The following is a 19,381-nucleotide window of genomic DNA, read 5'->3' as shown; positions in this document are numbered from 1 at the left end:
CCCTTTGCTGCATGTCATTCAGTCTCTCTTTTCCCCACCTTCCATGTTTACCTTCAGCTTTTCCGACAGAATGTGGGCAAAAAGAAATGCTTTTATGGCACAATCCTGGCTGAAACGCAACGACTTCTCAGTAAAAAACAACCGCTTTTTGTGTCACTATCCCCAGCGGAAACAAAGCAAAGGATCGCTAATAAACAACCATCTCTGTTGGCTTACAAGCCCCTGAAAATGCAGCAATGAGTCTCTTTAAACAAACGGTGTAGTTGTTTGTCGTCCAACATTTTCCTCTGGCGACTGGGCTGTCCCCAGAGGATACACCAAAGTGACTTTGTTGATTGTCTGAATTTACCTCCAGCGCTACTGTCAGGTCCAAACTTTCTCACATTCTACAGGATACGTTGGCATTTAGACTTTGTACAGACATTCATGATCCCCTGATCGTTCCCATAGCGCCACTATCAGGTTGAATTTCTTAATGATGTGTTTCAACAACTACTGCATGGATTGATTCATCTCAAGGACGACATTAATGTCTTCCTTGAGATGAATTGTAAGTTTTATGATGCCTTAATTTTGATCTAGCACCATCATTATCATTATTCAACACATTCTCACTCCGACCTCGTCACATATCGACGTTTTGGTCATGGACTTTCCACGTCCACATATGCATGCAAGATACCCTGGGTGCGTCGGTTGTTGACGTTCTGGGACACCGTGTCAAGTTCTGCCTGTTACATGCATTGTCTTCTTTCAAGATACACTTCCATTTTACAGTCTCTTTCAAAATAAATGCACTACGTTGGTACAACGCTTTGAATTGATGTTTTTCCTTCAACAACAAACATGTGGTTGGGTTTAGGCAACAAAAGCACGTGGTTAGGTTTAGGAGAAAAGAACAGGGTTTGGCTTTAGAATTTTACGGGGTGGGAACACTGCTGAAAGTCGATGTTTGTTAGACCCATCCACCACCCCTCCTGCTCGCCCCACTTGGACTTGCTGCCTGAACTTACGTCCTTGTCCCATCATGTTTCCCCTTGACACCGCCGGGCACCGTTAAACTATAATGGCGACCAGGCGTGTATCATTCCAACATTAAAGGATACCTCTTTTCGATGGTAGTCACTATCACGCTATTCACAGCCCAAGCATTGGATTTCGATGACTTCAAAGGGTCATGAGGGTTCTGTGTCTTGCTGAAGGGCACTTTGACATGTACTGTCAACAGGAGGAGCCAGAGATTGAACCACCAACTGTATTAGTGATCAGTTATTCTAAACTCACTCAGCACACTGGGGAAATAACCCTCAGTTATTATTTATTTAGAGGAACAGATCTCAGATTATCTGCTTCATCATGACTGTGTGGGTGTAGTTTGACCAGATTTGATTGAAAGCTACATTAAGCAAACAACCTCACGACTGTCATTAGATTGTGATTCAAATTTAGCAAAATCCTGTTTGGTATATGCAAATAATTTACATTGTGTTTCTCCAGTGGAGCACCATGCACTTACACCAGTGAAAAGAGCACAGAGGACGATAACACAGAAATGTCTTGTGTGAAATAACCAAAAGTGTTTAAACTTCAGCAGAAAATTGTGTGCTCATGTTGGACCATAGCTCACAGTGAGAAGCAGAAAGCAGATTTTAAGGGCCTTTTAAACATTTAATAACAACTAAATTGTGTGATTTTATTTACAATCTTTCCCTCGCTGTATGATCAGAGGATCCTATCTGTTTGAAATGAAAATGAATCATTAGAAATGACAACAACACTTGAGAGGAACTAAAGTGGAAACTTCAAAGTCGCCTGTTAATCTATTACATGTGCGAGGCCTGATTATTCTGATAATTCAGACTCACCCAAACAACACTCCACCATTTGGACTGATGATAAATTAAATAGCCAAATGAAACATCAAACACTCACAAAAACACAGCTGGCATTTTGGCAGACAGACATTAAAAGATCATTCCTCAATTATTTACAAATCTGTTTATCACAAGCGATGCTAACAGAATCCAGCTTCTGTGTGATCGCTGTGACATTCAAAGCTCAGTTTTGGGGATAAAAACTCGTCTTCAGTCTTTTGAAAAATGATAAGGACAGACAGAGGCAGACAAGAAGCAGCAGCTGTCTGATGTTTGTATCCTTTGACATTTGTATCCCACAAGGGAGATGGAGAGGCGGGGAGAACAAGCGGAAACACGGCCGAGCATGAGACACAATTACACCTGTTCAGCCAAACATGAAACAGTCCTTTAGTTTTGAGCTCCCCGAGCTGGTCCGAGCTAGCGGTACATCCTCCCAAGACAAGCTCCTTCCCTCTGTTTGATTCCCTTCGAACATTAAGCCACTGTCGAGGATTTGGGACGAGGATTAGCGCTGAATCCTCAAATGGGCTCCGAGTTAATTTGGACCCTTGTTGGTGTTTTCTGTGGCTTGCGAGTGACAGTGAAACATTCAACATGTCAGATCGTCCTGATTTGTCACCCAGAATACTCACTCATAGCTCAGACACATCCACTAACTATCCCGGGGCTCGCTGTGGTGGGAAACAAGAACATTTGGCCAGAGGAGGATGTAAATTTTACGTGTGATATTATTTTGAGTGTGATGGGTGACTCTGCTCTGGTCCCAAAAAGTCACATTTCACCAAACAGCACGGATATCTCCCCCAGAGCGGGATGAGACTTACTTGTTGACATTCAGTTTCTTTTACAGTCTGTCAATGAAGGTCAAGCTGAGTGAAATGATCAATGAGAGCCAGTATTGACTGCTGGCTGGACCTTGCTGTGGGGGAGGAGCCAGGTGATGATGACAAATGAATCTGATCACACACAGTTACATCACATTAGAAGTTTATTGAGCATGTCAGATCATCAGAGCAGGTAGTGTAATGATAGGCGTACTCAAATTTGTTTTTTTTAATCAAGCTTATTTTAGCCAAGGTGATTTATTGACCAGGTATATATGCACAAAATATTCCGTCTTTTGCCCTTATTCTGAAAAAAAAAAATCCTAATAATGGCTAATGAAAATTGATATTTCACTGTGCATACTCTGATTAACATGCCCTAACATGTTGTTTACCACGTCAATGTATGGAAAATGGAATGGCTGTCACTTACGCAAGTTTTCCAGCTGTAGCGGACTTTTGGCCATGCAGCTCCACCCCACAGCCTTGCAAACTGTCGGTGAGCTGGTTTGTGTACAACATATCAACGACAACGCACAGAGCTCACATAAACACACAAGAGGCCATGTGTCAAACTGCGGTAAAAACCCCATTAGAGACACATATTCCAAAAGCACTGTATACATGTCCAAAGAATGCTCCCATCTGCAAATCCCATGTCTTAATTGGAAAATGCTACACGCGGAACAAGGCCTAATGCAGAGTATCCAAACTGAATGTGCTCTTTACATGGTCCGTTTCAAATTCAGACTATAAAATAACACAGTCTTTACTGGTCAAAAGGTCGGCTCGGTACACAGAGGGTCAGTGGAGGCAAACGAATCCAATATGGATGAGGCAGAGTCAATCAACAAGCTAGATCCAAAAAACCAAGGAAGGGACTCAGAGAAACAAAAGGCTGTAACGCTAAGACACACAAGGAGCTAAGACGAACTGGCACTGATGGTAAACAAGACACACACTAAATACTCTGGTGAGGGGAAGGATGACGAGTCATAGGTGAGGCTAATCAAGGCGGGACAGACAATCAGACACAGGTGAAGTCATCAGAAGGGAGGGAAACACACAGGGGCAGGAAGTGAAGTGATCTGACACAAGAGATGTGAGTTTCAGAGTAGAACAGGAAACAACATGAATGAATGAAATAAAAAAACATAACCTGAGAAACTTGAGCCTTGACAGATATAATGACTGTGTGGGTAAAGGCAAATAATAGAACAGTCTGGTAACTTCAGAAAATCACTCATCCTTTACTGTAATGCAGCTTTTAAAACCAGGAGAAGACAACACTGATGATATTACGATATCTAAAATCTAAGACCATATCCAGTCTCATAAACCGATATTGATCGACCGATCAACATATTGCCTTTTGAGATGAACCTACAGATAATTATCATCCAGCTCTGCTTCTGTTTTATTCTTTACAGGGATTTATAGCTCATTGTTTCGCTGTCTGGCCCACAACTTTACTGTGTTAATTCACTCTCACTGCTCTCATAGCATCATTTCCAGCAGCAGCATGCACTGTTTTTGGAACCAAAGGTGTAAAATCTCACTGTACACCACTTGCTCAGCACCAAACAATAGACAGGCACAATTAGGGACCAGTAGGACATTTATATTATCTATTAAATTCGCATCTTAGTCGAATGTTTCCCTCGGGGTAACAAAAACAGCTGAAAGGGAGCAACTACTGGACTTACATTAACCAGGTGGCCAGAAACAGGACTCCAATTCAATGATAATGTGTCTTTGTGACTGCTGGACATGTGAATAAGCAATTGTTTGCTAACGTTTTATTCAAAGAAGTGAATAATGTGCTCATCAAACCTCAATTGGGCAGGTGCAGGACAAAAGCAGCACATAAAGGAAGAAGAGAAACAGTCTGCACGCTGAAAATGACAATCTCCCAAAAGTTTAGTGAGGTGTAAGTCAGGCAAACATCCACGTGTAAGAAAAATAGCCAGTGTATACACATTAAATTAGAGCTCCACATACAGGTAGTGCAATTAATGTGCATTTTGTAACGTCCTAATTGCTTTTGATTCAGTACAGTTAGTGGGCTGAGAGAAGCCGCTTGTTTTCATGAGAAAATTAAAGGATTGCGTGCTTTAACATATGTGCGTGTGCTGCAGGAGCTTATATGGAAATGGACGATATTAGAGGACATATGATTCAGTGTGTGTGTGTGTGTGTGTGTGTGTGTGTGTGTTGTTTCTGTCCGCACTGAAACAACAGAATGCAGAGAATATAATGGATGGAGAGAGGCTGAGGAAGGCATTTACAGTTGGAACCATGTGTACTCATCTCTCCTGTTGTGTGGTTGCATCTGTGACCGGGCTTATGTGTGCGTGTGTGTGTGTTTATGTTTGTGTTTGTGTGTCCGAGAGAGAGACAGAGAGAGAGAGAGGGAGAGATTATGCTGCGAGCCAAACGAGGGAATGAGCGCATGAAACAGGGAGAGAGGGAGAGAAAGAGGAGAGAAACTGGGTCAGTGATCTACAGACCAAAGTATTATGTTAACGTCGAATTACTCACCTCACTGCTGTTGTCTTTTGTTCTATTTATGTTTATCTCTTTGGAAATTAATTTTAGTTTTCAATTGTATTTATTTTTCTCTTAATGTGATTTCATTTTATTTGAGTCTAGTCTTTGCTAAACTAATCCTTTCCCCCATGTCTGTCTGTCTGTCTGTCTATCTATCTATCTATCTATCTATCTATCTATCTATCTATCTATCTATCTATCTGCTTAAAATCAGGCTTTTAGATGAAATATTTTGGCGTATGCAATTAAGTTGAGGTCTCTCTGTGAGTAAAGCTGCAATTTAAGGTTATTTTCATATTTTCAGATCATTTGCTCGGTTAACCGATTCATCATTTAGTCTAAAAATTCTCAATAAAATGTCAAAATGCTCATCTCAGTTTCCCTCAGCATGACATCTTCATAGTGTTTGTTTTTGTCAGACCAAAGGTCCAAAACCCAAATAGTTTATGATGATATAAATACAGAGAAAAATGGTGAATCCTCACATTAGTAGTTGATAATAACAGAATATGCACGTGTGAATCAAAATGCCTTTTACTGTCATTGCATCATTAAAAAACACAATGAAATTAGGGGTGCTGCTCCTGTTAAAAACACATCCTCCACACATTCAACCTCACAATTATAAATAATAGAGAGTGTAGCAGGAAAAAAAATAGTGTGGTAGATAAATATTGCACATAAAGTGTAGTTTTAAAAACAAAAAGGTTTGTCATGTGTATTTGAATTTATTTTAAGTCCTTATTGCTGTTGGGAAAAAGCTGTGTTTGAGTCTGTTTGGTATCCTGGGTGAGACCAAATGCCTTAAAGGCTTATCATGAGTCTCCCTTAATTGTGATTATAACAACTAAGTAAAAGAAAGTTAAACTGAATACAATTTTGAATATGTCATGAAGTCATTATTCTTCAACAAAAAGTCAGATGCTGATAAGAAAAGTAACATGAACCTGAATAATTGTAAATTAAATAAAATAAGTGACTCACAAGACCAAGATGTAAGACTGTCCAACACGTAAAAGTTATTTTTTAGATTTTTTTCCTTCAGATTCTGACAGGGACTGACCTGGGAGCTGACTCATATTGTTCCTTGTCATACAGTAGGTCGTAAATATTTTACAGTATATTGACTGACTGTAGGAGGGTTTTAACGAGGGGAATGTGAAGGTGAATGCACTGTCTGGCCTGATAAGAGTGAAGACCTGAGTTGAACTGAAAATATTTCCAGAAAAAGGTAGCTAAGCTCTCAATCTCACAAATTTGCAACTGATTAAAGTCAGAAACTGATATTTTTTCTATGAAACAGTGAGTGCCTGAAACAAGAAAGTGAAGCACCTCTATCATATTTTTTGTGGAGGAAAAAGAATGGCTTAATACAGGTGACAAAAAACAGTTAAATGTAGTTGCATATTAATTTTCTGACAATGGAATAATCACTTAATTTAAGCTCTTATTGTGTGTTGGTTCAGTAAGCATGGGTGACTTATATCTGTCATTGTTTCTGTAATACACTCTAATATCCCTGTCTGTTTGTCAGTGGATATTTATCACCAGCCCTCACTGTAACTCCTCCGTTCTCCACTTCTCCTTCCTCTCTCCTCACTTCCCTGAGTGTACTGATGTACGATGTGAAGGCATCTGTGTCTCTGCTCATAATGGCCATGAATTGTCTACTTTATAGCTGGGAGATGGATGGATGTAGCCGGCGGTGGCAGGGGTGGGGGTTGCAGATCAAGCAAGAGGGCAGAGGGCTAGCACTCTCATTGGCTGCTGTAATCAGGTGGATGAGGATGGAAGGAAGAGGGGGGAGGAGGGGTAGGGAGGGTTGAATTGTTGCCGGAGCTCGTAAGGGCGATGAGAGGCTTTGTAGCAAAGTCATGTTTCGTGTCAGAGCTGTAAGAGAACACGTCTGATAATGTGCAGTCAGGACATTAAAGATGGAAGAAGGAGGATATTTCGCTCTCCTCTCTCCTCCTCCTCTCTGTTTCCTCGTTTTTCACCCATCATCTGGCGCTCATATACATAATCCCACTGTTCATCCTACAACCGTCTTGGGTCTCCATCTCCATGTTCGCTTCTTCCCCTTTTCTGGTTTATTCTCCCTCTGCGATCTCTCGACATCCTTTTACTTCTTCCCCGTCTCTGCTTTTTTCCCCTTTTCACACCTGTTTGAAAGCAAAGTCAGCTCTCAGAGACAAGTGAGAACACAGAAAGCCTTTTATCTGTTTATTCTTTACCCTCCTCTGCTTCTTAACTCCTTATCGTCTACTCCCACACTGCCCCAACAACACACACACGCATCCACACACACATAAAGCGTGTCAAATTTAATAAATGCTCTTGACAAGGTTATATAAACAATGTGAGGGGTGCACTCCCACTGATCATAAAGACCACACACACACACACATCCTCTCATCCTTCAACTCTGTTAAAAAACATATGACAGGATCCTTCTTAAAGCAGCTGGCTCAGGTGTTATCATCCATTTACACACTCAAACATACAAGACATCCTCACTCTATGAAAAACACACACTCCACATTTAGCTCACAGACAAAGGGACCTCTTTTTGAGCGATACAACCTTTAGTTGACACTGATTTAGGCGCTGACACGCACATGCACACACACACTCAGTGTGAAATGGCAGCAGACCAGGCCGGAGGCAGTTCTCTCAATGTTCTCATAGTCCTGCTCAGGACGAGCACTCGGGGCTCTGGCAGGCAGCAGCATGAAGTGTGTGTTACCTTGACCTCCGCGCTCAGCTGTCCTGCTGTTGACATTAACAATTGGCGCGTTTCACAGACTTTTCCACCGTAAAACACATCAGTTCAGGATAACAGCCTGCAGGTTCAAATGGTATTTTCAGTGTGTGTGTGTGTGTGTGTGTGTGTGTGTGTGTGAGGGTGTGTGTATGTGTGTAAGAGAGGGAGAACTTAGATTGATTTGATATTTTAAGGGATTGCATCACATGATGTGAGGATAATCATACAGTTTATCATTAATGTATTATTAATGTGATAAGTTTCTGCTCCATTTCCTTTTTTATTAGGGAGAAATTACACATATTCCACTGTGACTAATATGGGATTTGGTCAAGAGAATGTTAAAATATTATTATAAGAAATTGTTTCCAGTTTTTACAGGGATTTTGGGGGGAAATATACATATTAAGCGTCTTTCCCAATGGACAAAAAACGCCACTTTTCCAGCACGATGTGCCATGAGACACAGCAACTAATTCCATCCACCTTCATCCAAGCAGCACTTGAACATTGCTCCAAATTTTGTTGGCGGCGAGTTTGAAATAGAGACTATATAAGTAACATTTTCACTGGCCTCAATGCTGCTTTCTTCTGTCTACTAACCCTTTTGTATTTTGTATTCATGAAAACGGGATTAGAAATTGACTTCTATGTCCACCTGCCACTGTGGCTAGTGAATTCCAAGATCTACCAGCCACTCAATAGATCACTATTGATTTTTGTAGCAGCCACTTGCATATTTTACCAGCATTTGACTGTTGGCTGGTGCGAATCTCCAACAGGCATCTACTGCTGAGCTGTGTACAGGGCGCTCTGGTCTACTAGCAATGGGAAGGAGTTGTTGCCTATTTTTAGCGCGTTAAAAACCCCACATATATGTCCTAATTTCTGACCTTCTCTGCCCCGACTTCAACTCCCGTCCCCTGAGATCCTCAGATCAGTGTCTTTAAACTGTTGCACCATTGAGTATTGGTGGGATTTCTCGTTCACTTGTGAGAGCCGGTTCTTTGGCTCTCCTTCACTTTGAAGAGCTGGTTCAAAGATGCGGTTCGTTCGTTCGGTTTCTTTTTGTTGTTGTTGTTGTTTGTTTGTTTTTTGCTGTGTGTGTGTGTGTGTGTGTGTGGGGGGGGGGGGGGGGGGTTGTTAGTGGGTTCAATGACGAATCGCATTGCTGATTTATCGCATCACGTGATCTGGATATTGTAACGTGGACCCAGAACAGACTCCGCAGATATACAGTTTGGTGTAGCCACAGCAACGCCCTTTATAAACAACAAGCCTGTCAATACAAGCAAGTGCTAGTGGATAGTGGATTATGGGTTAAATTAGGAACTGGCTCGTTCACTCTAAAGAGCTGGTTCACTCGTTCATTTCAAAGAGCCGGTTCAAAGACTCGGCTCGTTCGCGAATGTCAGATCATTACCATTGAGGCTGGCGGGTAACGGAGATCGTGCCTTGGGGTAGCTGCTCCAAAGTTCTGGAAAAGCCGTCCGCTCTTAATCCTTCATTCCCTCCATTGACACTTTTAAGACAAATCTTAAAATGTACATGTTTTCAATGGCCTTTGGTTGTTTGTAGTGGTTTTAATATTTTAACATTCTATATCTTTTTACATATGTAATTGTTCTTACAGGTGTTATTCTGCTTTATATTTGTGTACATGTTATAGGCTATTTCTATATATTTGCGTGTCATTATTTTAATTTGTACAGCACTTTGGTCAGTTGTGGTTGTTTTTAATGTGCGATATTAATAAACTTGATTTTATTTGATTTGATTTGATAACTTTAATGGACTAAGGGTAATAGTTGAGAAGATACCACTCTGATCCTAGCCTATCTCTCCATTAAATGTCAAGCTAAAGCTAGCAGCTCGTTAGCTTAGCTGAGCACGAAGTGTGGAGACAGGGGACGTTAGCCTGGCTCTGTCTAAAGCTATCAACATCACCTACTGGCACCTTTAAAGCTCATTAATTAACACCTCACAACTCATTTCTTTAATTTGCTTAAGTGTAAAAAATGACACACAGTGGCTAGGCTAGCTGTTTCCCCTGTTCTCGAGTTTTTGTGCTAAGCTAAGCTGCTGACTGTTGCTTTATATTTACTGTACAAACACCAGTTACATGGATCTTCTCATTTTATTTTCTGCGAGAAAGTAAATAAGTCTATTTCCCAGAATGTTTCCTTTTCCTTTGAAACACTGATATAGGGTTAGTGTGGCCATTTTGAACTTGTGTGTGTCCACCGGTGGTTTTGCTGCTTCCTAACGCAGGCCACTTCCCCTGTAAACACAAGTAAATGACTGTGCAGGACGAAGCCAAAAGCAAACAACAGGCCGCTATGTTTTAGATGAACTTTTGACTCAAAGTGAACCACAAGCCAAGATCAAATTGATGCTTTATCCAAAAATAGTTTGTGGTATTTGACTGTGGGACCAACATGATAAAATGGGACAAATAGAATCACAGGAGCTGCGTAGATCATGATATACTTTATATTACTGATGAAGTTTCAAGTTTTGTTTTTATATTTGTGACTTCTGAGATGAGAGCACAATGCAGATGATGAGGACTGGCCCTTTATGAGCTGAGCAATGAATAAGGACTGAAAAAAACAGTTCAGCTGGTCATTCAGCTGAGATTTGAAAGGTTTAATTGGTCCTCAAGGCTTGAAAATAGTTATTTGGGGCTTTTACGCATTCCCTTATCAATGAATCTGTGTTCATAAACCAAACTTTATACTTAGTGTTGACAAAACAGTCTTGACTTTGAGTAATTTTTGTAGAAAAACAAATTAAAACTCTCTGATTCCAGCATCTTAAATGTGAAAATGTTCTGGTTTCTTTGTTCCTCTGTGACAGTAAACAAAATATCTTTGGGTTGTAGACAAAGCAAGATGTTTGAGGACGTAATGTTGGGCCTTGGGAAACACTGATCATCATTTTTCACCATTTTCTGACATTTTATTTACAAAAAACTAATTTAAAAAATCAAGAAATTAATTAACAGATCAATAGATAATGAAAACAGTCAGTCAAAGCCCTTATCTCAAGGTTCTTGTTCAGAGCAGAGAGACAGTATTACATGTCTTTGAAACCCTGCAGACTCCTGCTTGATGTATTTCTGGACACTATGTATTTGATTGTAAACTGAGATTGAAGCTGAACCCTCCTTGTGTCTCTCTGCAGCGTGTCCAGTGGGCTACTTCAAGTCGGTTGCAGGCTCCGTTCCCTGCTCGGTGTGTCCCTCCAACAGCAGAACCAGCCAGGAGGGCTCGAGTGTGTGTGAATGTCGCAGCGGATTCTACCGGGCAGCCAACGATGCCAACTCTTCTGCCTGCACAAGTGAGCTTTGTTGGTTTGTTTGTTTATGCCTGGCTCTCTGGGAGGTGTTCAAGGAGCCTCATTTGACATTTACTCAGACTGTGAGAACCAGAGACTAGACTCTTCTTTTAATCACAATTTAATGAAAATTTTAATCCTTTAGAAAGAAACAGTTAAGTATTTAGCTCCTCTGCCCACTCAGCTTTAAATTGTGTCACTGCCGCACTTTGTTTTATAACATTCTTTCCATGACTTAACTTGGTTAAATGTCTTTGCCAGCATGCAGCCTCTTTCATATCTTGAACTTTTTAGCAGATGCTTCCATCTAAGTGTCCGCCGCTTACATTATGTATGTCAAACCCCTCCCACTCTCTCTATCTCCTCCGCAGCTCCTCCATCTGCTCCGGTCTCGCTGTCCTGGGAGTATGAGAGCGGCGAAGGCGGGGTGTCCCTAAGGTGGCGCCCTCCAGTGGACATGGGAGGGCGCAATGAGGTGTGGTACGGGGTGGTGTGTCGCATCTGCCCCTCAGCCACCTTCACCAATCCAGCCTCATGCTCCTGGTGTGGGGAGGGCGTCACCTTCAGCCCCTCCCAAACGAACCTGAAGCAAACGAAGGTCACCCTCAACAACCTGCTGACCAGAGTCACTTATCTCATACAGGTATGGTGGAAAACTGGCACAAACACTCTTAGTTATATAAGAATTAGCTGTAAAGTAATATGTTTTTTGCACATCTTGTTCTTCCGAGTGGATGTTGACTGAATCAGTGAAGCCAGTTAATACATTTTTGTGAATAGTGAAACATTTCAAGGATTGGCAACACTGTAAACTGCTTCCTCTCAAGGACAGAGTTTATCCACAGAACAAAGAAAACCTGTGTCCTTGTGAAACAGATCATCATGTCCTTTTTTGTATCAGCACCTGGGCAACAAAGTGTCAAACACGCTGATTGCTGAAACATTTCCTGTAGCCACAGAGGAGACAGCTCCTCTGCTGTAATATTCCATAAGCTCCACATCAGCACATGCACAGTAACATGTATTATTTAGCTCCGGGGGATACTCAACTAAATCATGGCTTATTTCTTATTCATAATGCGCAGATATCTCCCATTTACCAATGTTTGTTGACCGGCCGATACAGCTGCATGCGTGGGCGTGGGCTTTGTTTCTCAAACACAGAAGCATGTCATGAAAGTAAATTTAAAAAAAAAAAAAAAAAAAAAAAGCTTTGTGTCACATCTGTGTGTTCCTCTTATTGACAGGTGCAAGCCATGAATGAGGTGTCAGCTTTGAGTCCTTTTCCAGCTCGATACACGAGCATCAATTTCACTACGAGCCAGTCAGGTGAGCACGGGACAGAGAGGATGACAAAGACGGGATGAAAGAGGAGCAATGCACTGATGATGATGTTTGTGTAGATACTGTATCGTGTGTGTGTGTGTGTGTGTGTGTGTGTGTGTGTGTGTGTGTGTCTGCCCTTCTCTCTGTCTCTCCCTGCTCCATCTTTTCTCTTCCTGCTCTCTGGACAGGAGGTTGCTGGGGGTTATAATATCCTGTCAGATCCCATTATAGTCACCGTGGAGGAAGAAAGTGGAAAAATGAGAGATGGGAAGACAAAAAAGACAGACAGAAAGAGAGATGACAGTAGACGGGTGGGGAGAGGAGAGGAGAATGGGATATTGTGCAGACAGAGTGCAGCATTATGAGATTTTCCAAGAAACTGATCAAGATTGATTAAAAGTCTCCATAAACCCAAATTATCTAAAACCTCTGTGTGTCTGCTCTCAGAGTTTATTGATTAAATGAAAGGAATGCCGGAAAGTTCCCTTTAACTGGTCTGGCCAGCCTGCACAGTGACTGTAACTAGATCCCGCTTGGCGCTCCATAAAAACTCCACTTTCATGCTCTACTAAATCTCCTGGACAAGTTCTGTAACACTGCCCCCTCCTGGTCACCATCACTTCAACACAACTCTACTATTTGTGGGATGATGAGGTTATCGGATCATCACATCTCCCAGGGAAAACTTCACCCCAGCTCATACATCACCCATCTGCTCACTCCCACAGTTCCCAGCACAGTTCCCATGATGCATCAGCTGAGCCGAGCCCCAGACTCCATCACTCTCTCGTGGCCTCAGCCGGACAGGCCTAATGGAGACATCCTGGAGTACCAGCTGAGATACTACGACAAGGTACACTCAGCGAATAGTCACACAACATGCTGAGCCAAACTGACACATGACAAGAGTCACAACAAAATTGTCCTTCCTCTGTGTCCCTCAGGGTTCGGATGTGGACAGCGCGGCGAGCGTGTACAGTGAGACCAACACAGTGACTGTCAACTCTCTGATCCCCGGCTCCATCTACGCATTCCAGATCAGAGCTCGAAATGAGAGGGGATACGGCCCCTACAGCAACACCATCTACTTCACCACGCTGCCTCTGGGTACATTTACTGTAATAATCTGTGTCAGTCAGAGCACATTACTGCCATTAACACAAAAACTGAACTGGTGGAATTCATATGAATTAATTCATATGACAGCAGTCAGCAAAACATGCTGCCTGTGCTCGTCAGATAATCTGGTTGAAACTATGGAGCCTTCAGAGCACACTCGTCTTTAACTGTGCTTAGCATGCTAACTGCTCCTGCCGTGCTTATTGCCTGTCATGCTATGTTGTATGTTTTTAATATTTTATACCATTTTTCATATGTAGAAGAAGGTTTTTAGGAGATAGAGACAGAGAACATGGACTACTGCTATGAGTTTTATTGAAGTATGTGTCAGTGATATGGTCAGACTATAGAGCTTAAAGCTGTAGCTGGTGACTTTCTTACTTGATCAGCACTGCCTAGTTTGACCGTTTGAGGTGGGGTACACCCTGGACAGGTCACCAGACTATGGCAGGGCTGACACATAGAGACAGACAACCATTCACACTCACATTCACACCTACGGAAAATTTAGAGTCACCAATTAACCTGCATGTCTTTGGACTGTGGGAGGAAGCTGGAGTACCTGGAGAAAACCCACGCTGACACAGGGAGAACATGCAAACTCAGCATGCTAACCAGATAGACTTAATTTTTGGTCCAATTAGACCTACACATCCTAATGGACAAACTAATATAAAACAACAGTAACAAAAATTCAAATAGACATTTTAGTAGATTTGGAAGGGGTTGTGCTGCGAAAGTAGCACTGTCAGCACTAATCACAGATGTAGAGGGTATAAAGATCTGTTTTATACAACTGTGTTTTATATCTGAAAGTCAGATGTGGTCAGAGGTGTCTGTAGCCGACTCTGAAACGTGTCATTTGTTTAAAATCCTGTTTATTAGCAATTCTCATAAAAAGAGTTTTTGAGTTGTTAAAGGTGGCCAGGGTGTCCAAACAGAACATTAAGGTGTAGCTAGAAGTGTTTGTGTACTATATCTATAATAGTTAAAATAGAAAAAAAACAATTGTCTGTCTATGTCTCCTTAAAAAGCATTTTTATTGAAAGAAAACTAGTTTGACCACCATTTTCATAATCATTACATAAGTAAATAACATATATATAGGTGTGTTGAAGGTGAAATTAAGCACCTTTTGTGTATATATTTTAAACAAGGATTTACTACAGGCTGTGGTGTTTCACTTACTGAAGGGCACAGAAGGGCCCCCCACCCTGGTTTCAAACCAGGAACCCTCATGCTGTGAGGTGGCAATGCTAACCACTGCAACATTGTGCCGTGCTGATTTTGTTCAGCTGTGAAGCACTATGAGAAAGAGGGACATGATTTTTTTTCACAGACTGTCTGTGTGTGGATGTCGTGACAGTTTCAGCAAATATAACAGAGGTTATTTTTATAACAGTTACCATCTGTAGCTTTAAGTGGGCATTTTCAAAATAGACGGAGCCACACTAACACTAGTAATAAAATTTTGGATTCATTTTTGGCTTCTGAAGGTAATAATCTTAAGAACATGGCAGAGAGATGCAGAAGGAAAGAGTACTAATATAGTGCTGATCACAGTGAGATCACAGCGTTGAATGAAACTCAAATGTACAAAAGTAGCTCTTTTAAAGACTGTGTTTGGCTTTAAATGATCACTGCAGAAGAGCCAAAGTGAAGTTGACCATCTCGCTATGAAACAACCAAATAACTGTATTTTCAAACAACATTCTCTAAAGACAAAGCTTCCCGACCTCAATTCCATTCAATGCAATCTACTTTGTTTTACCAGAATAATCTGCTCAATATCAATGCTGCTTTCCAGGTACACCTCAGAGATTACCTTACTAGAGAAGAGGTACATAATGAAATTTTATTTCTGACAGTGGGTTTTAGTGTGTACTATTTAAAGTACAAACACATGAAAAATCTATTGCAGTAACAGCAGTGTTTGTAATTAGTCTGATAGGCACATTAACAGCGGATGGTTTTCTCACCTTCTCTCCCCCAGAAGAACACTCACAGCAAATCCAGAACCGACTTCCTCTGTTGGTTGGGTCAGTGATGGGTGGAGCAGCGTTCCTCCTGGTGGTGGCAGCCATTGTGGTCGTGGTGGTATTTCGCAGGTAGGTTGTTAATCCTGTCACATGATCAGAAATACAGAATGAGCTGTTTTTTATTAATCACATGAGCAGTCACTCATGTTGTTTGCTTTCACGTGGCAGTAAGAGGAGGGAGAGTCCGTACAGTGACAGACTGCAGAGGTACATCAGTAACCGAGGTGAGCGTCAGCATATTTAACTTAATGTGATTTAATTTAGTAAAGTTAAACATTTATTTTAAAGTGATGTATTTGCTTTGTGCAAAAGGCCACCTATTAAAACACTTGTTTTTCTCCACTGAAACTTTACTTCACCCCAAAAAAGGAGAAAACTGGGCCTCATTCACATGCATAAATGTGGGCTTAAACCTTGTGCGCAAACATTTTACACAGAAGTCTGGAATTTAACAATATCTCCTTGTTCCAACTCTGCAAACAAGTTTACAACTGCCTCACATGCATACACACAAATGATGAAGGAAATGTAAACACTCACCTTTTAACTAAATGCATAGCACATTAAAATCACCCTCATTAAAAGAGGCTTTAATAGACAACAGTATTTAAAACAGTTATTTTATTAATGCAGTAGCCAAATGTAGCCTCTTAGATAACCATGAAATGAACACCCTTTAATCCTCATGAATTATTGTCATAATTAAAACATTGAACTACAATATAATCAACATAACAGAGGCTTAAAAATACTTAGCAAGAAGGAAACACATGTAGGTCTAAACCTGTTATCAGTGAAACAGCTGGGTGGTATTCTGAGCACGGCAGCAGTTCCCTGAGATTTTACCAACAAGACTGAAATTGAACATTTGCGGCGGTGATGAGGGCATCTGTAACGATGGCCATATATGTGACGATCACATTGTGAAACAGCAGCTAAGATAAGTAACAGTAGAGACCTTGGCCGGTATGACCACAGCACCCCTTTCTCCACACTACACCTCTAGGCAAATTTATTTCTTTGTATAGTGATATATGGGAGTGGTGGAGTGTGGGGCAGTGCTGATTCTGATTAACATACACATGGTGGTAAGTACATAATTGGCCAGTGTGCACGTGTCATGAATCTGACAGTAATTTTGCGTGCGCACTTATTTTGTGTACAAATTAAAGGACATTTCTACACATGTATATTATTGGCCTGAGGTGTTAACAGATATCTAAATGAATTGGGCAGACCTTTTTAGAAATACAGTAACACAACAGATCATCTCGTCCTAGTGTCGTGACAGTAAATGTGTTTAAAAGTGGAAAATAAAGGGATTTAAAAGCCAGACTTAGTCCTAATAAAACTGCCTTTTAATTCCAGGTGGAGTTAAGTATTACGTGGACCCATCCACTTACGAGGACCCCAGTGAGGCTGTCAAAGAGTTTGCCCGTGAGATAGATCCCACTCATCTCAAGATTGAGGAGGTGATCGGTGCAGGTAGGCATGATTCTCTCTTTTCTTTTAACTCTCAGTGTAGTTGTATGATTATATCAACTTAATTTGTTCCACCTCCTCTCTACTACAGCCCAGTTTGGAGAGGTTTCTCGAGGCCGCTACCGCCCGCTGGGTCGCAGGGAGGTGCTGGTGGCGGTGAAGACTTTACGCTGGGGGGCGTCCGACAGAGAGAGGGGGATGTTCCTCAGTGAAGCAGGGGTCATGGGACAGTTTGATCACCCTAATGTACTGAAGCTGGAGGGTGTGATCACGCGTACGCCCCCAGAGAGAATCATCACTGAGTTCATGGAGAACGGGCCCCTGGACGCCTTCCTCAGGGTGAGACATCAACACACTGTCTCCATCTTTGTTAATGACCACACATTTTATTTCACTATGAACCAAAATCATCCTCTTTTCTATTTCAGGAGAACGAGGGCCAGTTCAGCGTCCTCCAGCTCATCGGGATGCTCAGGGGAGTTGGTGCAGGGATGCGTTACCTCTCTGAGAGAAACTTTGTCCACCGAGACCTGGCGGCTAGGAACGTGTTGGTCAACTCCAACCTGGTGTGTAAAGTGTCTGACTTCGGCCTGTCCCGACTCATGAGGGGCCTGGACCACAACATCCCTACATACACTGCCTCACTGGTACGCATTGGAAAACGTTTCGAATGCTCTGTATTTGTGGTTCCAGTGTAGCATATCTCACTGTCTATATTGTTCCCCCATCAGGGCAGTAAGATTCCCGTGAGGTGGACGGCACCAGAAGCCTTTCAGCATCGCAAGTTCAGCTCGGCGAGTGACGTCTGGAGCTTCGGCATACTTATGTGGGAAGTGATGTCGTATGGAGAGCGTCCATACTGGGACATGAGCAATCAAGAAGTGAGTGTGTCGGAGAGTGTTGCCTGAGCAGAGGAAGTCAGTGATGGAAATGCACTCAAATCTTTTGCTTAAGTGCGAGTTTAACTACCACAGTGTAATGTGATGCCATTAAAAGTCCCAGGGCGCCCTGGTGGCACCAACCAGCCGCAACGTCTACTGTGTGTGTCTGGCCTGAGACCTTTGCTGCATGTCATGTCTGATCTGTCGCCCCCCTCATCTTCTTTCAGCTGTTGTATAAAGCCTTAAACACACCCAGAAAATAATGAAAAAGTAAAAGCCCTGCATTTAATCACTTTTATCACTTAAGCTGAAGCAAAAAGAAGTATTAAAATTCTTGTTGTTGTTGCATTATATGTATTAGATATTTTAATGGTGTAGCAGCACTGTTAGTACAATTTACTGCTTTTATGTGTTCTGCCAGACAGTGATTGGATTATCAAAGTAAAAAATTAGATTACAGATGTGCAAAATTGGACTTTTACTGCCATTTGGCTAAAAATATTTTACGCTAATGCAAGTTTCTGTAGAACACATCCCCATCTGTCGCACTGGCTGTTTTATATTGTGTGTTGTGCAGCCCCAGCTCTCATATTAAAGGGATCATTTGGATTTTTTTTAAGTGGGGTTGTTTGGGGTACTTATCCATAGTCAGTGTATTACCTTCAGTACATGGAGTGTACGTTGGAAGCTGCTGACTGGGGCAACAGCTAAATGTATTTCAGCCACCTAAAATAATCACTGTCAGTTTAAGGGGGTTCTATTATGAGAATATATTTTCACCACCTTAATTTGCCATCAGACAGCCCTTTACTTTGGCACTACATTTTCTCATCCATACAACTTCTGTATTCCTACGCATAAGCAAAGCTGTGCTGCTGTATTATTCTGCAGGTCAGCTGTTCAGGTTAGACTTTCAGAGGTTTATGGACGAGACCAAAAATACACACACAAAAAAAAATAGTGATTATTTATTTTATTTTATTTTATTTTTTTATTTCGTTTCATTTCTTTAAATTTTACTTTGTTTTATTTTATTTTATTATTTATATATTTTTTTCTAATTATTTCATTTCATTTCTTTACATTTTACTTTTTTTTATTTAATTTAATTTTATTTTATCTTTTTTTTTTTTTTTTTTTTTTACCAAGGTTTCCCATTAAGATCAAAATTCTCTTTTGC

General features: G+C 41.4%; 1 protein-coding gene across 2 annotated transcripts in view; it reads left to right on the top strand.

Annotated features, from left to right (window-relative positions):
- The window catches only part of ephb6 (eph receptor B6), a 60,087-nt gene that overhangs the window by 35,431 nt on the left and 5,275 nt on the right, over positions 1–19,381 (top strand). The window contains exons 6-16 of one of the 2 annotated variants that reach the window (XM_050047341.1): positions 11,202–11,357; positions 11,726–11,997; positions 12,602–12,683; positions 13,409–13,533; positions 13,625–13,787; positions 15,793–15,907; positions 16,007–16,062; positions 17,207–17,323; positions 17,412–17,659; positions 17,749–17,967; positions 18,052–18,201. In XM_050047341.1, the coding sequence (XP_049903298.1) occupies positions 11,202–11,357; positions 11,726–11,997; positions 12,602–12,683; positions 13,409–13,533; positions 13,625–13,787; positions 15,793–15,907; positions 16,007–16,062; positions 17,207–17,323; positions 17,412–17,659; positions 17,749–17,967; positions 18,052–18,201 (1,703 nt within the window). Of the gene's footprint in view, positions 1–11,201; positions 11,358–11,725; positions 11,998–12,601; positions 12,684–13,408; positions 13,534–13,624; positions 13,788–15,792; positions 15,908–15,976; positions 16,063–17,206; positions 17,324–17,411; positions 17,660–17,748; positions 17,968–18,051; positions 18,202–19,381 lie in introns of both variants that reach the window. The other variant, XM_050047339.1, reaches the window with a different exon arrangement.

This window comes from Epinephelus moara, chromosome 6 (assembly GCF_006386435.1).
Source record: "Epinephelus moara isolate mb chromosome 6, YSFRI_EMoa_1.0, whole genome shotgun sequence".
In the NCBI taxonomy this organism is placed as follows: Eukaryota; Metazoa; Chordata; class Actinopteri; order Perciformes; family Serranidae; genus Epinephelus; species Epinephelus moara.
The sequence above is the reverse complement of the archived record's forward strand: the minus strand, read 5'-3'. Positions and strand labels throughout refer to the sequence as shown.